A 23,494-nucleotide genomic window follows, 5' to 3' on the forward strand; every position below is an offset into this window, starting at 1 on the left:
ATACTTACCTATGTTGACCCGCCGACTGCCACGTCTCCTGATCCGACGATCCGGGGTACCTGTGAATAAAATTATACTCACCTCAATCCAGTGTCCAGATATAAATCCTCGTACTTGGCAAAACAAATAAACGAACACCCGGACCAGCGGACTGAAAGGGGTCCCATGTTTTCACATGGGACCCCTTTCCCCGAATGCCGGGACCCCACGTGACTCCTGTCACAGAGGTCCCTTCAGCCAATCAGGAAGCGCTACTTCGTTGCACTCACCTGATTGTCTGTATGCGCGTGTGACCTCAGACAGCGCATCGCAAAGCCTCTCCATTACTTTCAATGGTGGGAACTTTGCCGTCAGCGGTGGGGTTACCCGTGGTCAGCCGCTGACCGCGGGTGACCTCACCGCTGACGCAAAGTTCCCACCATTGAGTATAATGGAGAGGCTTTGCGATGCGCTGTCTGACAGCTCAGACGTGCAGCCAATCAGCAGAGTGCCAGGACGTTGCGCTTGCTGATTGGCTTAAGAGACCTTTCTGTGACAGCAGTCACGTGGGGGGTCTCTGCATTCGGGGAAAGGGGTTCCATGTGTAAACATGGGACCCCTTTCAGTCCGCTGGTCCGGGTGTTCGTTTATTTGTTTTGCCAAGTACGAGGATTTATATCTGGACACTGGATTGAGGTGAGTATAATTTTATTCACAGGTACCCCGGATCGTCGGATCAGGAGACGTGGCAGTCAGCGGGTCAACATAGGTAAGTATGTGTGTGTCGGCAGGTTTGCAATAAAGTTTTACTCTCAAGGTGTGTGTCTCCTGTTTTTATTTGGGTATTTTTTTTCCAGTAGTACTACAGGTACCAGCGGGCCCGTTTTTCTCCCGCATGCTGGTACTTGTGGTTCTCCAAGTACCAGCTTGCGGGGGAGGATTGCTGGGACTTGTAGTACTACAGGAAAAAAACAATATTCTTGTCATTTTCTCAAGGCTATCAGCCCCCCATCCGCAGCCCTTGGATGGGGGGACAGCCTCGGGCTTCACCCCTGGCCCTTGGGTGGCTGGGGGGGGGCCCTTGATTGAAGGGGTCCCCACTCCCCCAGGGTACCCTGGCCAGGGGTGACTAGTTGGATATTTAATGCCACGGCCGCAGGGCGCTGTATAAAAGTGACCCCCGGCTGTGGCATTATCTGTCCAGCTAGTGGAGCCCGATGCTGGTGTAAAAAATACGGGGGACCCCTACTCTTTTTGTCCCCCGTATTTTTTGCACCAGCACCAGGCGCAGAGCCCGGTGCTGGTTTTAAAAATACGGGGGATCCCCTGTCCATTTTTCCCCCGGATTTTTAGAACCAGGACCGGCTCGAAGAGCCCGAGGCTGGTTATGCTTTGGAGGGGGGACCCCACGCCATTTTTTTCCGGGATTTTACCATTCCATCTAAAAAAATAATAATATATATATATTTTTAAAAATATATAAATAATACTTGTGCCTCCCAAAAAGCCAAACCAAGTACCTAATCTCTTCTAATATAAATAGATATGCTATTACCAATAAAAAAAACACCAAAAAAAACATGTTTTAATTTTTTTTTATTAGATTCACCCACCAAAGTGTGGCGGATTGAAAATGACGAATTTACTGTCTAAAAGCACTGTTGTCGAATTTCCAAACTTCAATTGAATATACTTTTGTCGAATTGCCGCATTTGTACCATTGCAGAAAAGTCGAATTTGACAAATGTCGAATTTCAAAAAGTCGAATTTTGAAAGTCCGTTTTTTTGACGGAAAGTACTGAATTGCATTGTCGAATTTTTTTTTTTGGCGAAAAAGTCCCGTTCTTCGACAATTTCGGGAATTCGACCGCAATTGCATATACCCCATAATGAATCTAAAATCCTTGAATCTGCTAATATGTGCCGCTATGTTCCGGATGAAGTGCCTCCATTCAGTCTTCATGCCATGAAGCAAGACAAATTTCTACTGTAATTTCCATGAACATCAAGGATACATATTAGCATGCCCCAATTTGGGAGGTCACCACTGCCTACTAAAATTTGTGGTGGGTCGTGCTCATTTGCAGTTCTGGGCATATCTATTTGTTCTAGCAACCGCTCCATGAATATTCACAAAGATCATGGCAGTGATGGCTGCACTTTTACAATTGAAGGGGCTGACGGTTATTCTGTACTTTGACTACCTGCTTATAAAAACAAAGTTGGCAGCACTTCTCCAGTCCCATCTCCAGTTGTTGCTGGACACTCTCTGAAGGGGCAAGGCTGTGTAATACATTACCCTAGGTCTCACTTAGTACCATTGCAGCGTTTCAAGTTACAGTGTTTGACACCACATTGTTACTTGTCTTGTTGTCAGAGGACAGGATTCCACCTCGACCAGGTCTGGACTATGGGCCTAATTCAGACTGGGATCGTAGACTGAAGCCCTTTGGGGAGTGCACATGCGCATCGGGCGCACTGCGCGGGTGCACCCTGGGAGGCCCAGTGAGATGCTAAAAAGATCTTAAGGCTGCGATCGCCTCTGCCTGGTTGACAGGCAGAAGTGGTCGCGGGGTGGGAGGGGGCGTGCCAACGGCGTTAGAACACCGTTGATGGGGCCCGGTCCGGACAACAGAAGCGTGTCCAGACCGTTGTGGGGGTGGCCTGCTGCGGATGCATGACGTCACATGCAGCTGATGCGACTCGGGACACAGCGGGTAGCCGGCTGCGAAGGCAGGGAGCTACTCGGCAGGTGCAAAAGCATTGCCGCCATGCAATGCTTTTGCACCCGTATGGGGGGGGGGGGGGGTAGCAGGGCCTGACATGTGGTGCGGATTAGCCCTGTGCTGGGCGTCCCCCCGCATGTCAGAGAAACTGATCGTGAATGTGATAAATTTAGCACGTCTTTGATCAGATCTGAATCACCCCCTATGTCCATTTGGACCTGGACCATCTTCATGATGGATCCAGGGTTGGGAAGCGGTGACAAGCCTTCGTCTACAGGGACTTTAGTCATGGGGCAAAGCTCTTCTTCCAGTAAATGTCCTTGAGCTACATGCAGTGCTGAAGGCTGTACTCCAGGCTCAGTTGTTCCTTCAGGGGAGACCCTTTCAGATCCAGTCCGTCAATGCCATGACTGTGACACAGGCATATCTATTATGGGTGCAGGGTGTGCGGTGCAGCTGGACACCCTGTACCTAGATTATAGCTGACACTTATACCAATGAGCAGGTTCCTCTGTGGCAGTGCCATCTTACCAGAAAGGTGGTGCCACACATTTGAAGTAAAGACTTGCGTGTCAGGGGCGTGGCTACGACGGCTGAGGAGTAGGCAGCAGAGTTCGGGAGCTCCCCGGCCATTAACTCCTGCAATCAATCCTGACCCCCTCTGGTGTCTCTGCCCGGCCGGAATCTATCACCACAGGCTGTGGGCACCGGCGGGCACCTCATCGCGCACTCTCCGGGACTCGTGGAGCGGCATTTCCCGACTTCCAGCCCTGCGGCCTGCACCTCCTCCGGATCCCCGGCCTCGATTTTCGGCGACCCGGACCGCGAGTCGCCCGCAGCTCGAACGGCGGGTTGCTGCTGCTGCCGGAAGCCGCTGAGAGTCTGGAAACAGGGGATAACATCTCCTCTGCCTGTCGGGCCGTGATCTGGGGCCCTGGTAGCTGGAAAAGATTAAGGTACTCCTGGGGAAGGGGAAGAGGCACGGCGGCCATCTTAGAAGCTGATTATAGGCTGCTGCCCACGCATGGTCACATGTAAAATCACCTGATGGGATTCACATATTCTCATATGCCCTGCGAACTGTCCCTGCATTCTGAGACCTTTCTGCATGCTGCTCTCTCCCATTCCTGACAGGATCCTTTAATGCACACTGATTTCTTCTACTACTACTCTCCTAATGACTATGCTAATACCTACCTGAGACTGGAGACAAACTCAGCTATTTATTGTGCACTGCCCTTCCAATATAACATACTGGAACTGCACTTAAATCAGATCTGCCTACACTGCTGTGCTGCACCAATTTCTCACAGTGTACTACGTACCATCATCCTATTTTACTATTCTGACATATTGACTGTACGCGGCTGATTCCCGCCACTGATTATACGCGGCCTGGCTGCGTCCGTCATCTAGCCACAACCCTATACTATAGCCTTAATCTGGGAAGTGTGTGACTGCTCCTGCTCAGCATGGTGGGGGGCGGCCGGAGTGCGGCCGCGGCCAAACTTGAAAAATTTACCAGGCAACCCAACCCTAGGGCTGCACCGGCTCCTTCTCAAGAAGCCTCTCCAACACACTCGACCTTCCCTCCTGAGACAGCGGTTGATTCCCCGGAAGTGGTGGGGGCCCCGTCTATTCAACAAGTGCTGGAGGCTATAGCCGGCAGTGAACAGCGTCTCTCCGATAAGATGGAAAAGGTGCAGTGCGATCTCTCCTTGCTCCGCCAAGATGTACAGCGTATCCGAGAGAGAGTGGGTGAGGCGGAGACACGGGTCTCCAACCTGGAAGATTTATGTGGTCCCCTTAAGCAATCTGTATCCGGGGTGACCCAGCAGGTCTCCTCACTTCAAACCAAGCTCCTAGACATGGAGGGACGGCTGCGTAGGAACAACGTCAGATTCGTAGGCCTGCCTGAAAAAGAAGAGGGTCCGCAGCCGGAGGAATTCCTCGAATCCTGGCTTAAAGAACTATATGGCGCTGAGTCCTTTACGGCCCATTTTACGGTGGAGCGTGCACATAGGATACCATCTCGGCCTTTACCCCCAGGTGCCCCTCCTCGCACCTTCATCGCTAAATTCCTGCACTATAAAGACCGTGACTCGGTTCTCCGTTTAGGTCGCACGAAGGGCCCGCTGATCCGCAATGGAGTTAGGGTTTCGGCCTTCCCGGACTTTGCCGCTGACGTCCAGAAGGACCGTGCCCAGTTTATGCCCATCAAAAGACGGCTGCGAGACCTCAACATTTCATACTCTATGCTGTTTCCCTCAAGGCTCCGAGTTGTGGCGGATGGGGAGACCAAGTTTTTCAACTCCCCCAGAGAGGCGGCCCAGTGGCTGGACAGATATGCACCGGGTGCTCGGCAACTGGCTCCGGAGTGATCTCCTACGAAAACAGCCCGGGGTTTGATCCACCGGAGGCTTGATCATGGTTCGGGGAGCCCCCTCTCTTTGCACTGGTGGCTCAAGACTTGTACGGCCAAGCGGCGTTGGCTAGAGAAGGGTTGGAGGTTCAGTTAAGAATCTAGCCTTCCTAGCGCTTGGTAGCTAGCTGATTGTTCGGGATATAAGTATGCCGAAGTTGGGGGTGGTATACGGGGAGGGAATGGTTATTTGGGAAGCTGCTAGTTGCGTTTCCTTTTACTATTTTTGGGGTTTTATTTTTTTCTTTAGTTTGTTATTTTTCTTATTCAAGTATTTACGGAGGCAAGGATGTTTCATATTTAGATGCTGTGGCTTACAACGCAGGGCTCATATACGTCATGTTTTATGGGTATTGATAATGCTTATACTCAAAATGTATTTTGGGAGAGGTCCATCCGGGAGGTGTATAGAGTTTATAGGGGGTCATGATTAATCTGAAAATTCTGGCATGGAATGTTCGAGGTCTGAATAACAACATCAAACGCTCTTTGATACTAAATATGATTAAGAAATATGACCCGGATATTGCATGCCTCAGTGAGACCCACTTGGAGGGACAGAGGTTACTGTCCTTACGACGGGCCTGGGTGGGCTGGGCATATCATGCCTCCCACTCCTCCTTTTCTAGGGGGGTCTCAGTTTTGATTAAGAAGACAGTGCAATTCGAGTTGATATCGATTAAAACTGACCCGTATGGAAGATATGTATTTATAGAGTGCAAGCTGAACTCCCAGCCCTATTACATATTAGCAGTGTATGTCCCCCCTCCTTTCTCATACAATGTGCTGCAACAAGCTGCGTCCTTCATAGCCCCCTCCCCTAATACCCCAGTGATATGCTTGGGGGATTTTAATAATGTCCTGGATCTGTCTATGGACCGATGGCACTCCCCACCGGCTGCGCTGGCGGGAGGTGGTCCTACCAAGTTTGCGGATTTTTTAAATAGTTTGCAATGGGTAGATGTATGGCGACTTCGTCATCCTGCGGTTCGTCAGTTCTCCTGCTTCTCCAGTACTCATGGCTCCTTCTCCAGAATTGACCTGATGCTGGTGTCCCCCACCCTCGTCCCTAGGATAATTGACGTCCACTACGAGGCTCGAGGGGTCTCTGATCACTCTCCTCTGATGATGACTCTTGCTGTGGAAAGTCAGAGGGGGCACTCCTATTGGAAATTGCACCCCTCCTGGCTGACCCAGCTGGGGGACTGCGGTGACTTGGAGACTCAATGGGAGGGGTTCTTTGGCGACAATATAGGGTCTGCCCCGGGTACAGTAGTTTGGGACTCGTTTAAGGCGTTCTTGAGAGGCTCATATATTGGACGGATAGCGGCTCATAAAATGGCCTCTAGGGAGAGAGAACAGGCCCTTGAAAAAGATGCTAGAGACCTAGAGTCCCAATATTTATCTGACAACGCCCCTGCGACAAAGACACGATGGCTGGTGGCTCAGTCAGTCTGGTTGGCCCACCTGTCTGATAGAAACTCTCGCTCCCTTCTTTTCAAAGCTACTAATATATATATGCAGGCTGATAGGACGGGGGGCCTTCTGGCCCGCCTTATACATTACGATCGCCCTGGGACCACGATCACCCAGATGTCCGGAGCGGATGGCTCCTTTGTCGACACCACACCGGACATTGCGCTGTTATTCCGATCTTACTTTTCTGAGGTTTATAATTCTCAGTTGCAGCGCTCTACTTCTGATCTTTCACGCTACATGGGGGGTGTCCCGCTACCTGCACTCTCCTCTGAGGCCTGCGAGTTGCTGGAGGCACCTTTAACGCTCGAGGAGGTGACTGCGGCCATTGGTATGTCCCCTAATGACAAGGCTCCGGGATGCGACGGAATTCCCTCCGAGGTATATAAGAATCATATTGATTTTTTTGGCCCCAAGCTGCATGCCCTATATTTAGATATATTTGCCAGAAACGATCTCCCCCCCTCCATGTCGGAGGCAGTTATAATAGTGATCCCAAAACCCGGTAAAGACCCCAAATCTCTGGACTCCTATAGACCGATATCCCTGATTCCCACCGACGCCAAGATCCTGGCAAAGATACTGGCAATACGGCTTAACACAGTGATAACCTCCCTCATTCACCCGGATCAGACTGGCTTCATGCCAGGAAAGTCCACGTCTATTAATTTACGTAGATTGCATACCATTTTACAGCTCCCACACGGACTCCCTTCTGACTCGGCTGTGGTCTCGCTGGACGCGGCCAAGGCCTTTGACAGCATTGAGTGGGCTTATTTGTGGGAGGTGTTGGCTCGTATGGGATTTGGACCCAATTATATAAAATGGATTAAACTACTGTATCAACATCCGAGTGCCAGGATCTTGGTGAACGGTTATGTATCCCCATCTTTTCAGTTGACCCGAGGTACTAGACAGGGTTGCCCCCTGTCCCCTACGCTGTTTGCCTTGGCCATAGAGCCCCTGGCATGCTTGATTAGATCACACCCGGATATTGTGGGAATATGTACAGGATCACGTGAGGATAGGATAGCTCTTTATGCCGATGACATGTTGCTGTTTTTGCAGGATTACACCAGGTCAATGCCCATCCTGCTGCGTGTGATAGAAAGATTTGGAGATCACTCGGGCCTTAGAATTAACTGGCCTAAATCATACATTATGCCAGTCATAGGCCCCCCTCCTACTGTTTCCAAAATCCCCCTACCACTGTGTTGGACGGTACAGTTTAAGTACCTTGGAATCCAAATAACTAATGACCCTTCTGATTTTCTCCCCCTGAATCTGGATCCGACCATGCAGTGGGTCATGGGCAAATCTAAGACTTGGTGTAAGCTTCCACTAACGGTCTCTGGCAGGGTTAATCTCATTAAAATGATTATACTGCCTAAACTCCTATATATTATTCTTCAATCCCCGGTATATATCTATCCAACATTCTTTAGAAAATTGAATAGCGTTCTGTCCTCACTGATCTGGGCTAATAAAAGACCTAGGATACAGTTAAATACTCTTACCAGACAGAGATCTGACGGTGGCCTGGCTCTACCTAACTTTCAGATATATTACTTCGCTGCTCAGCTGACTCATATCACTATATGGGCACAAAACTCTGAGACCGACTCTCTACATTGTGAGTTTATCCGTTGTTACTTTCCCTACCTCTCTCCTATGCAGGTGCTACTGAGTGGGAGCATAGCTAGGTTTCTTCCCCCTATCATTTTTCAGGCCCTAAAGATTTGGAGGGCCCTGAGAGACCTCCTGAGATATGACGACCTAGACCCGGATACTCCCCTGTGGTACTCTGACTGGCTCCCTGAATTGCATGCGCTTGAGGGGCGGGAGGTGTGGGCTCCTAGATCGGTGATCTCTGTCTCTCAACTTTATCTAGATACTACATTAAAATCCTTTCAACAGCTGAGGGATGAGTTTGACCTACCCAATTCCTACTTCTTCAGATACCTCCAGCTTCGTCATGCCCTCCAGACCCAATTTGCTGAATCACCCCCGCGAATCCTCCCATTTCCCATCAAGACATTTGTGACCACTTTGGGTCAGGCTAAGATGGTCTCACTTGCGTATGGATATCTTCTCACCAAGCTCCATGCGGACCCCTTGACGCGTCTCCGTGGAAAGTGGGAGGAGGATCTGGGTCCAATAAATGAGGAGGATTGGGTCCTCGCTTTAGAATACCCTGCTAAGGTTACTAAGTCCCTTAGATATCAACAGATTCAATTCTTCATTTTACACAGAACTTATATGACTCCAGCTAGACTGGCTACGTTTGGCACAGGCAGATCTCCTCTCTGTCCTAAGTGTGGGGGGGCGGTGGGAACATACTGGCATTTAGTGTGGGACTGTCCGAGGTTGGGGGTGTTCTGGTCGGGGGTCGGGTCAATTCTGGAGAGTACGGGGGTGCCTGGCGGACTGCTTACCCCACAATTCTGTATATTGGGAATGGGGTGCCTTGCTCCTGAGTCTGGTTCAATGGGTCTCTATGCTCTAAATGTATGTGCCTTGGCTAAGGTTTGCATTGCAAGAGTGTGGATGGCCCCTAAAGGACCGTTAATATCTGCACTTAAGGCCTTAATTAATGACACTATAATTAAGGAGAGATATGTTTACATGAAGCAAAACGCATCAGCTAAGTTTGAAAAAGTTTGGTCTCCATGGCTAGATTCCCCCCACTCTCATCCTGTTCCCCAAATATAGTAGACACTAAAGTGCAAGCATGTCAATAAATTACTATGACTGAAGTGTACTGAGACGATGACGGTTGGGCCCTGTGAGCCCACATGCTCACACACGTGTATGACTAGTGGAGCCCTGAATCAAAATACTCCTTAATTTGCCTCCCTTGCCTTTTTCTTTGGTTGTTTGTTATTTTTCTATAGTTTAGATTACGGGTTTAAATATAAAAAATAAATGAGGACTAATATAGATGGGTGCGGATTTTGTAAGTCATGAAGGTTAGAGCATTAGGAAATCCTAGTATACATCTATACTGAAAATGTATTGATACTTTTTTGATATAAGATATGTGTAAAACGCGACTTGACATATTTTGAATAGATGTAATGCTTGAGACATGATTATGCTCTGCAATGTATGTACCTTAATCTCCAGACTGCTGAATAAAAATTACTTTATAAAAAAAAAAAAAAAAAGACTTGCGTGTCAGAGCTTTTGCTAACTTCTGTTAATGCGCCATATTCCGGTATATCACTCGCAAGATGGTGCTGTCCACAGAAGGTAGGGAGAATGTTTGTTACAGTATATATGTATTTCCCGTATAAAGTACAGAAATTCAGGAAGCATATTTAATGGAATTTTGAAACATTTTAAAAATGTCCACTCTTTACATAAGCAGTTTTTTTTTTTTTTTTTTGCATTGCAGGTAGATGTAGTGAACAACATTTTTGTAGAAAACCTGAATAATCCGAAGCTGTACAAGAATCATCCTCCAGTGGCTGGATCAATATATTGGGAGAGGTCGCTTTTCCACCGAATCAAGCATACAATCATTCGATTCCTGGAAATGGAAGAGATGTTGTCTTGTGAACATGGAAAACTGGTATGCTTTTTAATTGAAATATATAATGGCAAACTGCTCAAATCAAACTGGTAACATTCCTCAGGTGCTGTGGGAGGGGGTTGTTCTAGACAAGAAAAAACAAAAGGGTTTTTCCCACGCATCCTATAGGGCTATTATTAGTAACAAGACCTGTACACTATATGGTAATAGAAAATTTTGAGATCTTGGTTACTTATTTTGCAAAAAATATGATGTCTCCAGGCCGCGTCAAGGCGTCTCTATTACTGGAGGTACCTAATACTAAGTATAAGTCCAGGGTGCGACCCTCACAAAGCTGGCTCAGGCCCAACCACCCCAGGGCAGCACACCATTGAAATATTAAAGTGTTAATAGGAAAGAAGCAGGTGCTATGTGTTAAAAAGTGATACAAAAATAAGGGTGTTAGTAAAATACTCCAAAGAGTAGTGTTAGTGGAAAAATAAATAGGAGTGTTACAAAAGTGCTAAATAAATATTATGGTGTGCTACCTCTAGGCAGCCCGGTCACACCAAATCCAGCGGGCACCACATCCCAAACTCACACACAGCAATAATAATTGTATCCACTATGGGTCAAATAATTGCTTAATGTAAGGCCAAATGATATTGGCACATACAAAAATATATCCAGATTGAGAGCTAGCTTACCTGGAGTCACCCCTATATCCTCCAAATGGCACTACAGGACCCAGCATGCCCTCCAAATGTTGGCCCCATCTATGGGCCATGCTGGGTCATGTAGTGCGTAGGAAAAACACTTTTGTTTTTTCATGCTTTTTAATTGCACAGGTTTCCTACACACTGTGAAATAGCCTCTATTTGGATTGTACTAGTGTTTGTACTAGTGTTGTACTAGTGTTTAGAAAAATGCAGCTATCAATTCATTAAGAACCAGTGACATTGCCTCAGACTTGCCGCTGGATAGTAATGTGAGCTATATACTTTCAAAGATACTTATTAAACTGATATGATTTTCATGACTGTCTAAGTTCTGTGCAGGAGACGTGAACATGCATGAGAAATGTAGCTACACAATCTCCTCCAAAAATCCTGAACTCTAAATGGCTTTCCTACAAATACGTCTAAATCGGAGTCTGATCTGAATTTTAGAATGACATGTTGCTCAGCGTTCGTAAGATTCCTTGTTGTGTTTTATGTACATTGGGGTGCATTTGTACGGTACATGGTGAATTGGGAGGAGAAGTGGTCTGACTTAATATAAACTGTAGCAACTAGTGTAATAGTACTAATAATGTCTCTTTAGCAGTAGGTGGAAGCAGATGCTGCATTATGTTTTACACCTAGGAGCAGAGTACTATGGAAGCGGAAGGACTCTCTTTCTCTCCCTTATAATCCTCCTGGGTATCCGGACTCTGGGTCGACACCAATTAGGCCGACACCCATTGGTTGACATTGGCCAGGTCGACACTAGAAATAGGTCGACACGAACAAGGTCGACGTTGAAAAAGGTCGACATGAGTTTTTTACTTTTTCTCTGACGTCCTAGTGGATGCTGGGAACTCCGTAAGGACCATGGGGAATAGCGGCTCCGCAGGAGACTGGGCACAAAAGTAAAAGCTTTAGGACTACCTGGTGTGCACTGGCTCCTCCCCCTATGACCCTCCTCTAAGCCTCAGTTAGATTTTTGTGCCCGGCCGAGAAGGGTGCACACTAGGGGCTCTCCTGAGCTTCTTAGTGAAAGTTTAGTTTTAGGTTTTTTATTTTCAGTGAGACCTGCTGGCAACAGGCTCACTGCATCGAGGGACTAAGAGGAGAAGAAGCGAACTCACCTGCGTGCAGAGTGGATTGGGCTTCTTAGGCTACTGGACACCATTAGCTCCAGAGGGACCGAACACAGGCCCAGCCTCGGAGCTCGGTCCCGGAGCCGCGCCGCCGGCCCCCTTACAGAGCCAGAAGCAAGAAAAGGTCCGGAAAAATCGGCGGCAGAAGACATCGGTCTTCAACAAGGTAGCGCACAGCACTGCAGCTGTGCGCCATTGTTACTCAGGCACACTTCACACTCCGGTCACTGAGGGTGCAGGGCGCTAGGGGGGGGCGCCCTGAGCAGCAATGTAAAACACCTTGGCTGGCATAAATACACCACATATAACCCCCAGGGCTATATGGGTGTATTTTAACCCCTGCCAGAACTCACCAAAAAAGCGGGAGAAAAGGCCGCCGAGAAGGGGGCGGAGCCTATCTCCTCAGCACACGGGCGCCATTTTCCATCACAGCTCCGCTGGAAGGACGTCTCCCTGACTCTCCCCTGCAGTCCTGCACTACAGAAAAGGGTAAAAAAGAGAGGGGGGCACTAATTTGGCGCAGTTTGATACTAACAGCAGCTATAAAGGGAAAAGCACATTTTATAGTGGTATTCCTGTATATATATAGCGCTCTGGTGTGTGCTGGCATACTCTCCCTCTGTCTCCACAAAGGGCTAGTGGGGTCCTGTCCTCTATCAGAGCATTCCCTGTGTGTGTGCGGTGTGTCGGTACGATTGTGTCGACATGTTTGAGGAGGAAAATGAGATGGAGGCGGAGCAATTGCCTATTATACAGTTGTCACCCCCTAGGGAGTCGACACCTGAGTGGATGAGCTTGTGGAAGGAATTGCGTGACAGTGTCAGCTCTTTACGACAGACAGTTGACGACATGAGACAGCCGGCTACTCAGCTTGTGCCTGTCCAGGGGTCTCAAACGCCATCAGGGGCTTTAAAACGCCCGTTACCTCAAATGGCAGACACAGACACGGATACTGACTCCAGTGTCGATGATGAGGAGACAAACGTGACTTCCACTAGGGCCACACGTTACATGATTGAAGCAATGAAAAATGTATTGCATATATCTGATAATACAAGTACCACTAAAAAGGGTATTATGTTTGGTGAGAAAAAACTGCCTGTAGTTTTTCCTGTATCCGAGGAATTAAATGAAGTGTGTGATGAGGCGTGGGTTTCCCCCGATAAAAAACTGATAATTCCTAAAAGGTTATTGGCATCGTACCCTTTCCCGCCAGAGGATAGGGCACGTTGGGAAACACCCCCTAGGGTGGATAAAGCGCTCACACGCTTGTCTAAACAGGTAGCACTACCCTCTCCTGATACGGCCGCCCTAAAGGAACCTGCCGATAGAAAGCTGGAGAATATCCTAAAATGTATATACTCTCACACGGGTGTTATACTGCGACCAGCAATCGCCTCAGCCTGGATGTGCAGTGCGGGCCTGGCGTGGTCGGATTCCCTGACTGAAAATATTGATACCCTAGATAGGGACAGTATATTACTGACTATAGAGCATTTGAAGGATGCATTTCTATATATGCGTGATGCACAGAGGGATATTTGCCGGCTGGCATCAAGAGTTAGCGCGCTGTCCATTTCTGCAAGAAGAGGTTTATGGACGCGGCAGTGGTCAGGTGATGCGGATTCTAAAAGGCACATGGAAGTATTGCCTTATAAGGGGGAGGAGTTATTTGGGGTAGGTCTATCAGACCTGGTAGCCACGGCAACTGCTGGAAAATCCACATTTTTACCCCAGGTAGCTTCTCAACCTAAGAAGACGCCGTATTATCAGGCGCAGTCCTTTCGGCCCCATAAGGGAAAGCGGGCAAAAGGCGCCTCATTTCTGCCCCGTGGCAGAGGGAGAGGAAAAAGGCTGCAACAAACAGCCAGTTCCCAGGAACAAAAGCCCTCTCCCGCCTCCGCAAAGTCCTCAGCATGACGCTGGGGCTTTACAAGCGGACTCAGGCACGGTGGGGGCCCGTCTCAAGAAGTTCAGTGCGCAGTGGGCCCACTCGCAAGTGGACCCCTGGATCCTTCAGGTGGTATCTCAGGGGTACAAATTGGAATTCGAGACGTCTCCCCCTCGCCGTTTTCTAAAGTCTGCTTTACCGACGTCTCCCTCCGACAGGGAGGCAGTATTGGAAGCCATTCACAAGCTGTATTCCCAGCAGGTGATAATCAAGGTACTCCTCCTACAACAGGGAAAGGGGTACTATTCCACACTATTTGTGGTACCGAAGCCGGACGGCTCGGTGAGACCAATTTTAAACCTAAAATCCTTGAACACTTACATACAAAGGTTCAAATTCAAGATGGAGTCACTCAGAGCAGTGATTGCAAACCTGGAAGAAGGGGACTATATGGTGTCTCTGGACATCAAAGATGCTTACCTACATGTCCCAATTTACCCTTCTCACCAAGGGTACCTCAGGTTTGTGGTACAGAACTATCACTATCCGTTTCAGACGCTGCCGTTTGGATTGTCCACGGCACCCCGGGTCTTTACCAAGGTAATGGCCGAAATGATGATACTCCTTCGAAGGAAGGGAGTTTTAGTTATCCCTTACTTGGACGATCTCCTGATAAGGGCAAGATCCAGGGAACAGTTGGAAGTCGGAGTAGCACTATCTCAGATAGTGCTGCGCCAGCACGGTTGGATTCTCAATATTCCAAAATCGCAGCTGATCCCGACAACACGACTTCTATTCCTAGGGATGATCCTGGACACAGTCCAGAAAAAGGTGTTTCTCCCGGAGGAGAAAGCCAGGGAGTTATCCGAACTAGTCAGAAATCTCCTAAAACCAGGCCAAGTCTCAGTGCATCAATGCACAAGGGTCCTGGGAAAGATGGTGGCTTCTTACGAAGCAATCCCATTCGGCAGATTCCACGCAAGAACCTTCCAGTGGGATCTGCTAGACAAATGGTCCGGGTCGCATCTTCAGATGCATCAGCGGATAATCTTGTCACCAAGGACAAGGGTGTCTCTCCTGTGGTGGTTGCAGAGTGCTCATCTTCTAGAGGACCGCAGATTCGGCATTCAGGACTGGGTCCTGGTGACCACGGATGCCAGCCTTAGAGGCTGGGGAGCAGTCACACAGGGAAGAAATTTCCAGGGCTTGTGGTCAAGCCTGGAGACATCACTTCACATAAATATCCTGGAGCTAAGGGCCATCTACAATGCTCTAAGCCTAGCAAGACCTCTGCTTCAAGGTCAGCCGGTGCTGATCCAGTCGGACAACATCACGGCAGTCGCCCACGTAAACAGACAGGGCGGCACAAGAAGCAGGAGGGCAATGACAGAAGTTGCAAGGATTCTTCGCTGGGCGGAAAATCATGTGATAGCACTGTCAGCAGTGTTCATTCCGGGAGTGGACAACTGGGAAGCAGACTTCCTCAGCAGACACGACCTCCACCCGGGGGAGTGGGGACTTCACCCAGAAGTCTTCCACATGATTGTGAACCGTTGGGAAAAACCAAAGGTGGACATGATGGCGTCCCGCCTCAACAAAAAACTAGACAGGTATTGCGCCAGGTCAAGGGACCCTCAGGCAATAGCTGTGGACGCTCTGGTAACACCGTGGGTGTACCAGTCAGTGTATGTGTTCCCTCCTCTGCCTCTCATACCCAAGGTACTGAGAATCATAAGAAGGAGAGGAGTAAGGACTATACTCGTGGCTCCGGATTGGCCAAGAAGGACTTGGTACCCGGAACTTCAAGAGATGCTCACAGAGGACCCGTGGCCTCTACCTCTAAGAAAGGACCTGCTTCAGCAGGGACCCTGTCTGTTCCAAGACTTACCGCGGCTGCGTTTGACGGCATGGCGGTTGAACGCCGGATCCTGAAGGAAAAAGGCATTCCGGATGAAGTCATCCCTACCCTGATCAAAGCCAGGAAGGATGTAACCGTACAACATTATCACCGTATTTGGCGTAAATATGTTGCGTGGTGCGAGGCCAGAAAGGCCCCTACAGAGGAATTTCAACTAGGTCGTTTCCTGCATTTCCTGCAAACAGGACTGTCTATGGGCCTAAAATTAGGGTCCATTAAGGTTCAAATTTCGGCCCTGTCAATTTTCTTCCAAAAAGAACTGGCTTCAGTTCCTGAAGTTCAGACGTTTGTCAAGGGGGTTTGAACCACTCTCCACTGTGGACTTAAAATATCTCACATGGAAAGTGGTAATGCTGTTAGCCCTGGCTTCAGCCAGGCGTGTCTCAGAATTGGCGGCTTTATCGTATAAAAGTCCTTACCTAATTTTTCATACGGACAGGGCAGAATTGAGGACTCGTCCTCAATTTCTCCCTAAGGTGGTTTCAGCGTTTCACTTGAACCAGCCTATTGTGGTACCTGCGGCTACTAGGGACTTGGAGGACTCCAAGTTGCTGGACGTAGTCAGGGCCCTGAAAATATATGTTTCCAGGACGGCTGGAGTCAGAAAATCTGACTCGCTGTTTATCCTGTATGCACCCAACAAGCTGGGTGCTCCTGCTTCTAAGCAGACTATTGCTCGTTGGATTTGTAGTACAATTCAGCTTGCACATTCTGTGGCAGGCCTGCCACAGCCAAAATCTGTAAAAGCCCATTCCACAAGGAAGGTGGGCTCATCTTGGGCGGCTGCCCGAGGGGTCTCGGCTTTACAACTTTGCCGAGCAGCTACTTGGTCAGGGGCAAACACATTTGCTAAATTCTACAAATTTGATACCCTGGCTGAGGAGGACCTGGAGTTCTCTCATTCGGTGCTGCAGAGTCATCCGCACTCTCCCGCCCGTTTGGGAGCTTTGGTATAATCCCCATGGTCCTTACAGAGTTCCCAGCATCCACTAGGACGTCAGAGAAAATAAGAATTTACTTACCGATAATTCTATTTCTCGTAGTCCGTAGTGGATGCTGGGCGCCCATCCCAAGTGCGGATTGTCTGCAATACTTGTACATAGTTATTGTTACAAAAATCGGGTTATTATTGTTGTGAGCCATCTTTTCAGAGGCTCCTCTGTTATCATGCTGTTAACTGGATTCAGATCACAGGTTGTACGGTGTGATTGGTGTGGCTGGTATGAGTCTTACCCGGGATTCAAAATCCTTCCTTATTGTGTACGCTCGTCCGGGCACAGTATCCTAACTGAGGCTTGGAGGAGGGTCATAGGGGGAGGAGCCAGTGCACACCAGGTAGTCCTAAAGCTTTTACTTTTGTGCCCAGTCTCCTGCGGAGCCGATATTCCCCATGGTCCTTACGGAGTTCCCAGCATCCACTACGGACTACGAGAAATAGAATTATCGGTAAGTAAATTCTTATTTTTTTTTTTTAATTGTTGGACTTTTTCATACTTTACGATCCACGAGGACTGTGATTGCGAACGGTAACCTGTGCCGAGCGCAGCGGAGCGAGGCACCTTTCCCACTGCAAGGGGACACGGTGCACTAATTGGGGTTCCCGGTCACTTGATTCAGAAAACGACACCCAAAAAACATTAAAAACTCATGTCAACCTTTTTTCATGTCGACCTTGTTCAAGTCGACCTAATGGCCGTGTCGATCTATTTCTAGTGTCGACCTAGCCACTGTCGACCTAATTAGTGTCGACCCTGAGTCCCATAACCATTTAATATGCCCATTAAACTCGTGTAAACATAGAAACAGAGTATTTTATGGCAGATAAGTAGCACTTGGCCCATCCAATCTATTGAACCCCAGTTTTAGTTCTACATTTTTATTTTATTTTACCATGATATTTTAGGACAATAGAACCAGGAGTGGTTCCAGTCCCGGGCAAGCCGGGCGGGTGCCCGGGGCGCTGCAGCCTGCGGGCGCGGCCACAGTCACCCTGCAGGCGTCCGCCGCCCACCCGCATCCCGCATATCGCACCCCGCCTGTCTGTGCGGCGCTATGGGAGAGACGTCCGACGTCTCTCCCATAGATACGAGGATCGGGCGGCCAGAGACGGATGGCTGCAGTGGTTGGGAAGCAGGAGCGGGGCTGGTGAGTATTGTGTGTAATTTTGTTTTTTTTTTAGTGTGTAAGCGACGCTACTAGGGGGCACATATACAGGGGACACATCTACTGGGGGCACAACTTCTGGTGGCATAACTACTGGGGACAATACTAAACGGGGGCATTACCACTGGGGGCATTAATACTGGGGGCACTACTAAAGAGGGCATTGCATAGGGGGCACTTAATAAGTGCAATGTGTATAAGGGTCTACCTGGTGCAATGTGTATAAAGGGCTACCTGTCATTGTGTATAAGTGGCTACCTGTCACAGTGTGTATAAGGGTCTACCTGGTGCAATGTGTGTAAGAGGCTACGTGGGGTAACGTGTATAAGAGGTTCTGCTCTACTGTGGTGTAATGTGTGTAAGGGGCTCTAACATGGTATAAGAGGTACTACTGTGTGGTGGAATGTGACTGACCGACACTACTGTGTGGTGTAATGTGACTAACGGACACTACTGTGCGGTGTAATGTGTATTGGTACTATTCGGTGGCCACGCCCCTTCCTTGTGAAGCCACGCCCCTCTCTTTTGGTGTGTAATAAGGCGCGCACTAACCCTATTTTGCACCGATGGAAACTTTTGCCCTGGGCGCCAGAAAGTCTAGAACCGGCCCTGAATGGAACAATAGGGCATAGAGGGCTCAGACACAAATGTGGACACTTTAGGAAACCTGACACATGTCTGATACTCATCCCCCTCTAGAATACAGTACCTAGCCTTCTGGGAATCTGCCTACTGAAAATCAGTGTTACTAAGTACCTATAACAGCAATGAAATGTATGCTGTGCTGCATATGGCAGCATAAGAAATTTTCTTTTAATTTAGTTTTTATTCATTTATATTTCTCTGCAAGTCATTAGACATCACAGTGGTTGCCATGCAGGCAATTACTATATGTTGCTAGTAGTGGGAAGGGGAGGTGCCTTCCACTGCCATATATCTACCGCTACCTATGGGACTGCCTCGGATGGGTGAACTGGTCTTCCACTCACCAGTAATTACTTCAGATCCCATGCTGCTACCTCCATTGGGTGAAAACATTGGTCGTTTCAAGCAGTGGTTCTCAACCTCGGTTTCCCAACAGTTCATGTTTTCCAGGTCACCTAGCAGTTGAACAGGTGTATTCATTACTCACTGACACATTATAAAAGACCCACAGGTGGAGCAAATTATTTCACTTGCAATCCTGTGAGGAGACCTGGAAAACATGAACTGTTGGGGGTACTTGAGGACCGAGGTTGAGAACCACTGGTTTAAAGGATGGGTTAAGATAAGAAGCTCATCTCTATCCCCACTTGGTCAGGGGATTTTTAGACACAGTCAGTACTGGAGTACCGGATTTGTATGCACAGAGCCTTCGGAGTCGGGAAGGACTTCTGGTAAGTGACTTTATTATATAGTTTTTCTTACTAGGCAGTTACAGTCTGTTTTTTTTTTTTAAATTCTGTTTTGAATAATTAATGATTTGTGTTGGACCCAGGGGGGAAAAGCCAGTTCCCCGCTAGTATGAACTTCCTCCTTTGCTAACTTTTCCATACAGAGCTAAGCTTGCCTAAACTGTCAGTCACTGAAACCCACATCTGCTGATCCTGCCTTCTGTATATTGACCCAGGAATATTAAAAAATAGGGATTTGAAATACACTGCTGCCGAACTTGTGCTGTGAGGTACCCGTCTGTCTCTGTAGTTTCACTCTGTGCTTCTGATAGTGTGCTGTAACTTTTCATCTTTTCTGTCATGTCAGATAATGGGAGTAATTCCAGAGCTAAATCTGGATGGTCTCCATTGTAGTGGTCCATTTTTCAGATGGAACAGACTTTTCGTTTTCCTCTCCAGGGATAGGTGAATTTGCTGATGACTAGCACCTTGAGGAGTCCTCATATTTGGATGAAGACTCCTCTAGAAGGTAGGGAGTTCATGATGGTGTGGGAGGGGCAGTTTCTTTGCATTCAGGACAGCGAGGTGCATGGTAGGCCATACTTGTCCTTATTCTATACAAAGAAGAAATAATCTATTTGTTTTACTTCCTCTTCCCAGCTAGATTTATTGTGCGAGGTGTGGGGCAAACCTGACATGAAGGTCAAGGTCTCACACTTTTCAATTACTGTCTTCTCCCTAGTGAGCATGCTATAAAATGAGAGTCCCCACCAAAGGTGGATACCCCTGTTGCACTTTTAAAAGACCAAAACTATTTTGTTTGCCAGTCTTGTGTCTTTTAAGGATGGCAAGCACAGAAAATGTAAAGCTATCTTTCTCTTACGTCCTAGAGGATGCTGGGGTCCACATTAGTACCATGGGGTGACCAAGTGGGGGAGCAGTGTCCGCCCTGCGGGGTCTGAGCCACTGACTACGCCTACTGGACACTGAGCTCCAGAGGGGTCTGATCGGTCTCCGCCACAGGGAAACCGCTCGCCCCAGCAGCATGCCGCCGACCCCTTACAGAGCTGAAGTGAGTGATGAGTTAGTCACCGACCCCCCTAGCAAGTGGGCTGGTGTGAAGATGGCGGCAATGGGGAAGGAGCGCGGTATTAACTGCGCTCCTGAATGGTACCAGAGGCACATAGTGCGGCGCTGTGAGGGGCGCCCTGGGCCAGCGCTTACCCCTCACACTGGTTAGCAAGCCTGTCGGGGTCCAGGGATCTCAGCCAGCAAAACTCCTCAGTTTAAACTTCTGAAGAGCGGGAAGACAGCGCCATTAAGGGGGCGGAGCTTCTCAGAGCGGACCCTGCAGCGTTCCAGCGCCATTTTCCTGCATGCAAAGCTGAAAGGAAGATACAGGTCCCTCCACAGCAACTCCAGCTTACTGTATACTGTACCAAGGGGTTGTAGATGGGAGGGAAGGCTGTTATTTGACTGTGTGTCCTATTAAGTAGCACAAGTCAGCGCTGATAAGGGGTTTCTCCTTACTGAAAAGCGCTGCTGTGGGTTGGCTCCAATCTCTGTCTCTCTCTTGCCATTCTTGGGGGGTAAACTCTGTCTACCCCCACATGTGTGTGTGTGGAGTGTTTGGTGGTCACCTGTAGCAATGTCCAGGGACACAGTGTCATATGCTGCAGAGGATTTATCCTCCCAGGATGATCCCATTCCATGTAATCCGGATAGCACTGGTTTAGCACAGATTCCAGCAAGGGAACGAGGTTGGTTTTCCTCTATCAAGACTTGGATTTCTCAGATTTCTGACAGGGTTGCCAGTAATGAATCTGCATCCCAGGTATTGCAGACCTCTATGGCTGTATGGCCCTTGTGTGGTACCTCGGGACACCCCGCTATATACCCCCACAAACGTGCGCTTGTGCAGGTAACACAAGACGACACAGATACCAATTCTGACACTACAGATGGTGATGGGGATGTGTTGTGGGGGTCTGCATCTCTTGCAAGGGGGGTGCAATTGTTGATAGAGGCCATCAGGGATGTGTTAAATGTTAATGATACCACACCTGAGCAGGTTGAGGAGGAAAATAAGAAAGCCTCGCTAACCTTCCCTGCGTCAAAAGAGCTGAATGCTATATTTGAAAAAGCATGGGTAAACCCTGAAAAGACGTTTCAGATCCTTAAGAGGGTTCTGGTGGCTTTTCCTTTCCCTGAGGAGGATAGGATAAAATGGGAAAACCCGCCGATTGTTGACGCATCTGTGTCCAGATTCTCAAAAAAGGTGGTTTTACCTGTACCGGGATCTACCGCCTTAAAGGAGCCGGCAGATAGGAAAATTCTTAATACACTTAAATCAATGTACACTGCTTCGGTGGCCATATTACGTCCCACTATTGCTAGTGCATGGATAGCAAAGGCAATAGTGAAGTGGTTGACTGCCTTAATTAAGGATATGGATACGATGGATAGGGATGACGTTGCATTGTATTTACGCAACATTCGTGATTCTGCTGGTTTTATGGTAGAATCCATGAAGGACCTGGGTTCCATGGCTGCGGGAATTTCTTCCATGTCTGTTTCAGCTCGTCGGGGACTGTGGCTCCGCCAGTGATCGGCTGACGCGGAATCCAGGAGAAGTGTGGAGTCGCTACCCTATACAGGTCAGGCTCTCTTTGGGGAAGCTCTAGACGTGTGGATATCCAGTGCTACAGTGGGTAATTCTCCGTTTCTTCCCTCAGCAGCACCTGCTCCGAAGAAATCCTTCTCCTCAGCTGTGCACCAGTCCTTTCGGCCCAACAAGCCTAGAAAGGCCAGATCATCCAATTCCTTCTTTAGGGGAGGTAAGGTTAAGTCCAAGAAACCTGCCGCTGCAGGTTCCCAGGAACAAAAGCCTGCTTCAGGTACCCCAAAGTCCTCCGCATGACGGTGGACGGGACGGCCCGGAGGTGGGGCCTGTGGGAGCGAGACTCAGACAGTTCTGTCATGTCTGGGTATCGTCCCGCATGGATCCCTGGGTAGTAGATATTGTGTCTCAGGGATACAGGCTGGAATTTCAAAGTCTCCCTCCTCATCGTTTTTTCAAGTCAGGCTTGCCAACTCTGTTGGAGGACAGCACAGTGCTTCAAGACGCTGTCCAAAAGCTGGTGGTGGCAAAGGTCATTGTGCTGGTACCACCTCACATGCTAACAAGGGGTAACTATTCAAACCTTTTCATGGTACCGAAACCGGATGGTTCGGTCAGGCCCATTCTGAACCTAAAATCGTTGAACCCCTTTCTAAAGGAGTTCAAGTTCAAGATGGAGTCTCTCAGGGCGGTGATATCAGGTCTGGAAGAGGGGGAATTCCTTTTATCACTGGATATCAAGGATGCGTACCTTCACACTCCGATTTGGCCGTTGCATCAGGCATATCTCCGCTTTGCATTGCTGGACTGTCATTTTGAGTTCCAGGCCCTGCCATTCGGCCTCTCCACAGCACCGAGGGTGTTTACCAAGGTGATGGCGGAAATGATGATGCTACTCCGCAAACATCATTCCTTATCTGGACGATCTCCTGATAAAGGCATCGTCCAAGGAGAAGCTGCTGCAGTCCATTGTTCTCACAATGCGACTGCTCCAGAGTCACGGGTGGATTCTGAATTTTCCAAAGTCACATTTGGAACCAACCCAGAGATTGTCGTTTCTGGGAATGATCCTGGATACGGAAGTGCAGCGGGTGTTTCTTCCGCGGGACAAGGTGTTGGTGATCCAATCCATGGTCCGGGATGTCTTGAAGCCACCCCGGGTGTCTGTTCATCAATGCATTCGCCTATTGGGAAAGATGGTGGCCTCCTATGAGGCTCTCCAGTACGGGAGGTTCCATGCTCGGCCCTTCCAACTGGGTCTCCTGGACAAGTGGTCGGGATCTCACCTCCACATGCATCAGAGAATTCGTCTGTCGCCAAGGGCTAGGATTTCTCTCCTCTGGTGGCTACAATTGCCTCACCTCCTAGAAGGCCGCAGGTTCGGGATTCAGGACTGGGTCCTGCTAACAATGAATGCGAGCCTCCGGGGCTGGGGAGCAGTCACTCAAGGAGTAACCTTCCAAGGACGGTGGTCAAGCCTGGAAGCCGGCCTGCCCATCAACATTCTGGAACTAAGAGCCGTCTACAATGGTCTTCTTCAGGTGGCCCCTC

General features: G+C 48.8%; 1 protein-coding gene across 2 annotated transcripts in view; it reads left to right on the forward strand.

The window, feature by feature from the left end:
* The window catches only part of DNAH10 (dynein axonemal heavy chain 10), a 712,041-nt gene that overhangs the window by 153,387 nt on the left and 535,160 nt on the right, over positions 1-23,494 (forward strand). Inside the window, exon 13 of one of the 2 annotated variants that reach the window (XM_063964569.1) lies at positions 10,001-10,177. In XM_063964569.1, the coding sequence (XP_063820639.1) occupies positions 10,001-10,177 (177 nt within the window). Of the gene's footprint in view, positions 1-10,000; positions 10,178-23,494 lie in introns of those variants that run through there. The other variant, XM_063964570.1, reaches the window with a different exon arrangement.

Source organism: Pseudophryne corroboree, chromosome 1 (assembly GCF_028390025.1).
Source record: "Pseudophryne corroboree isolate aPseCor3 chromosome 1, aPseCor3.hap2, whole genome shotgun sequence".
Taxonomy (NCBI): domain Eukaryota; kingdom Metazoa; phylum Chordata; class Amphibia; order Anura; family Myobatrachidae; genus Pseudophryne; species Pseudophryne corroboree.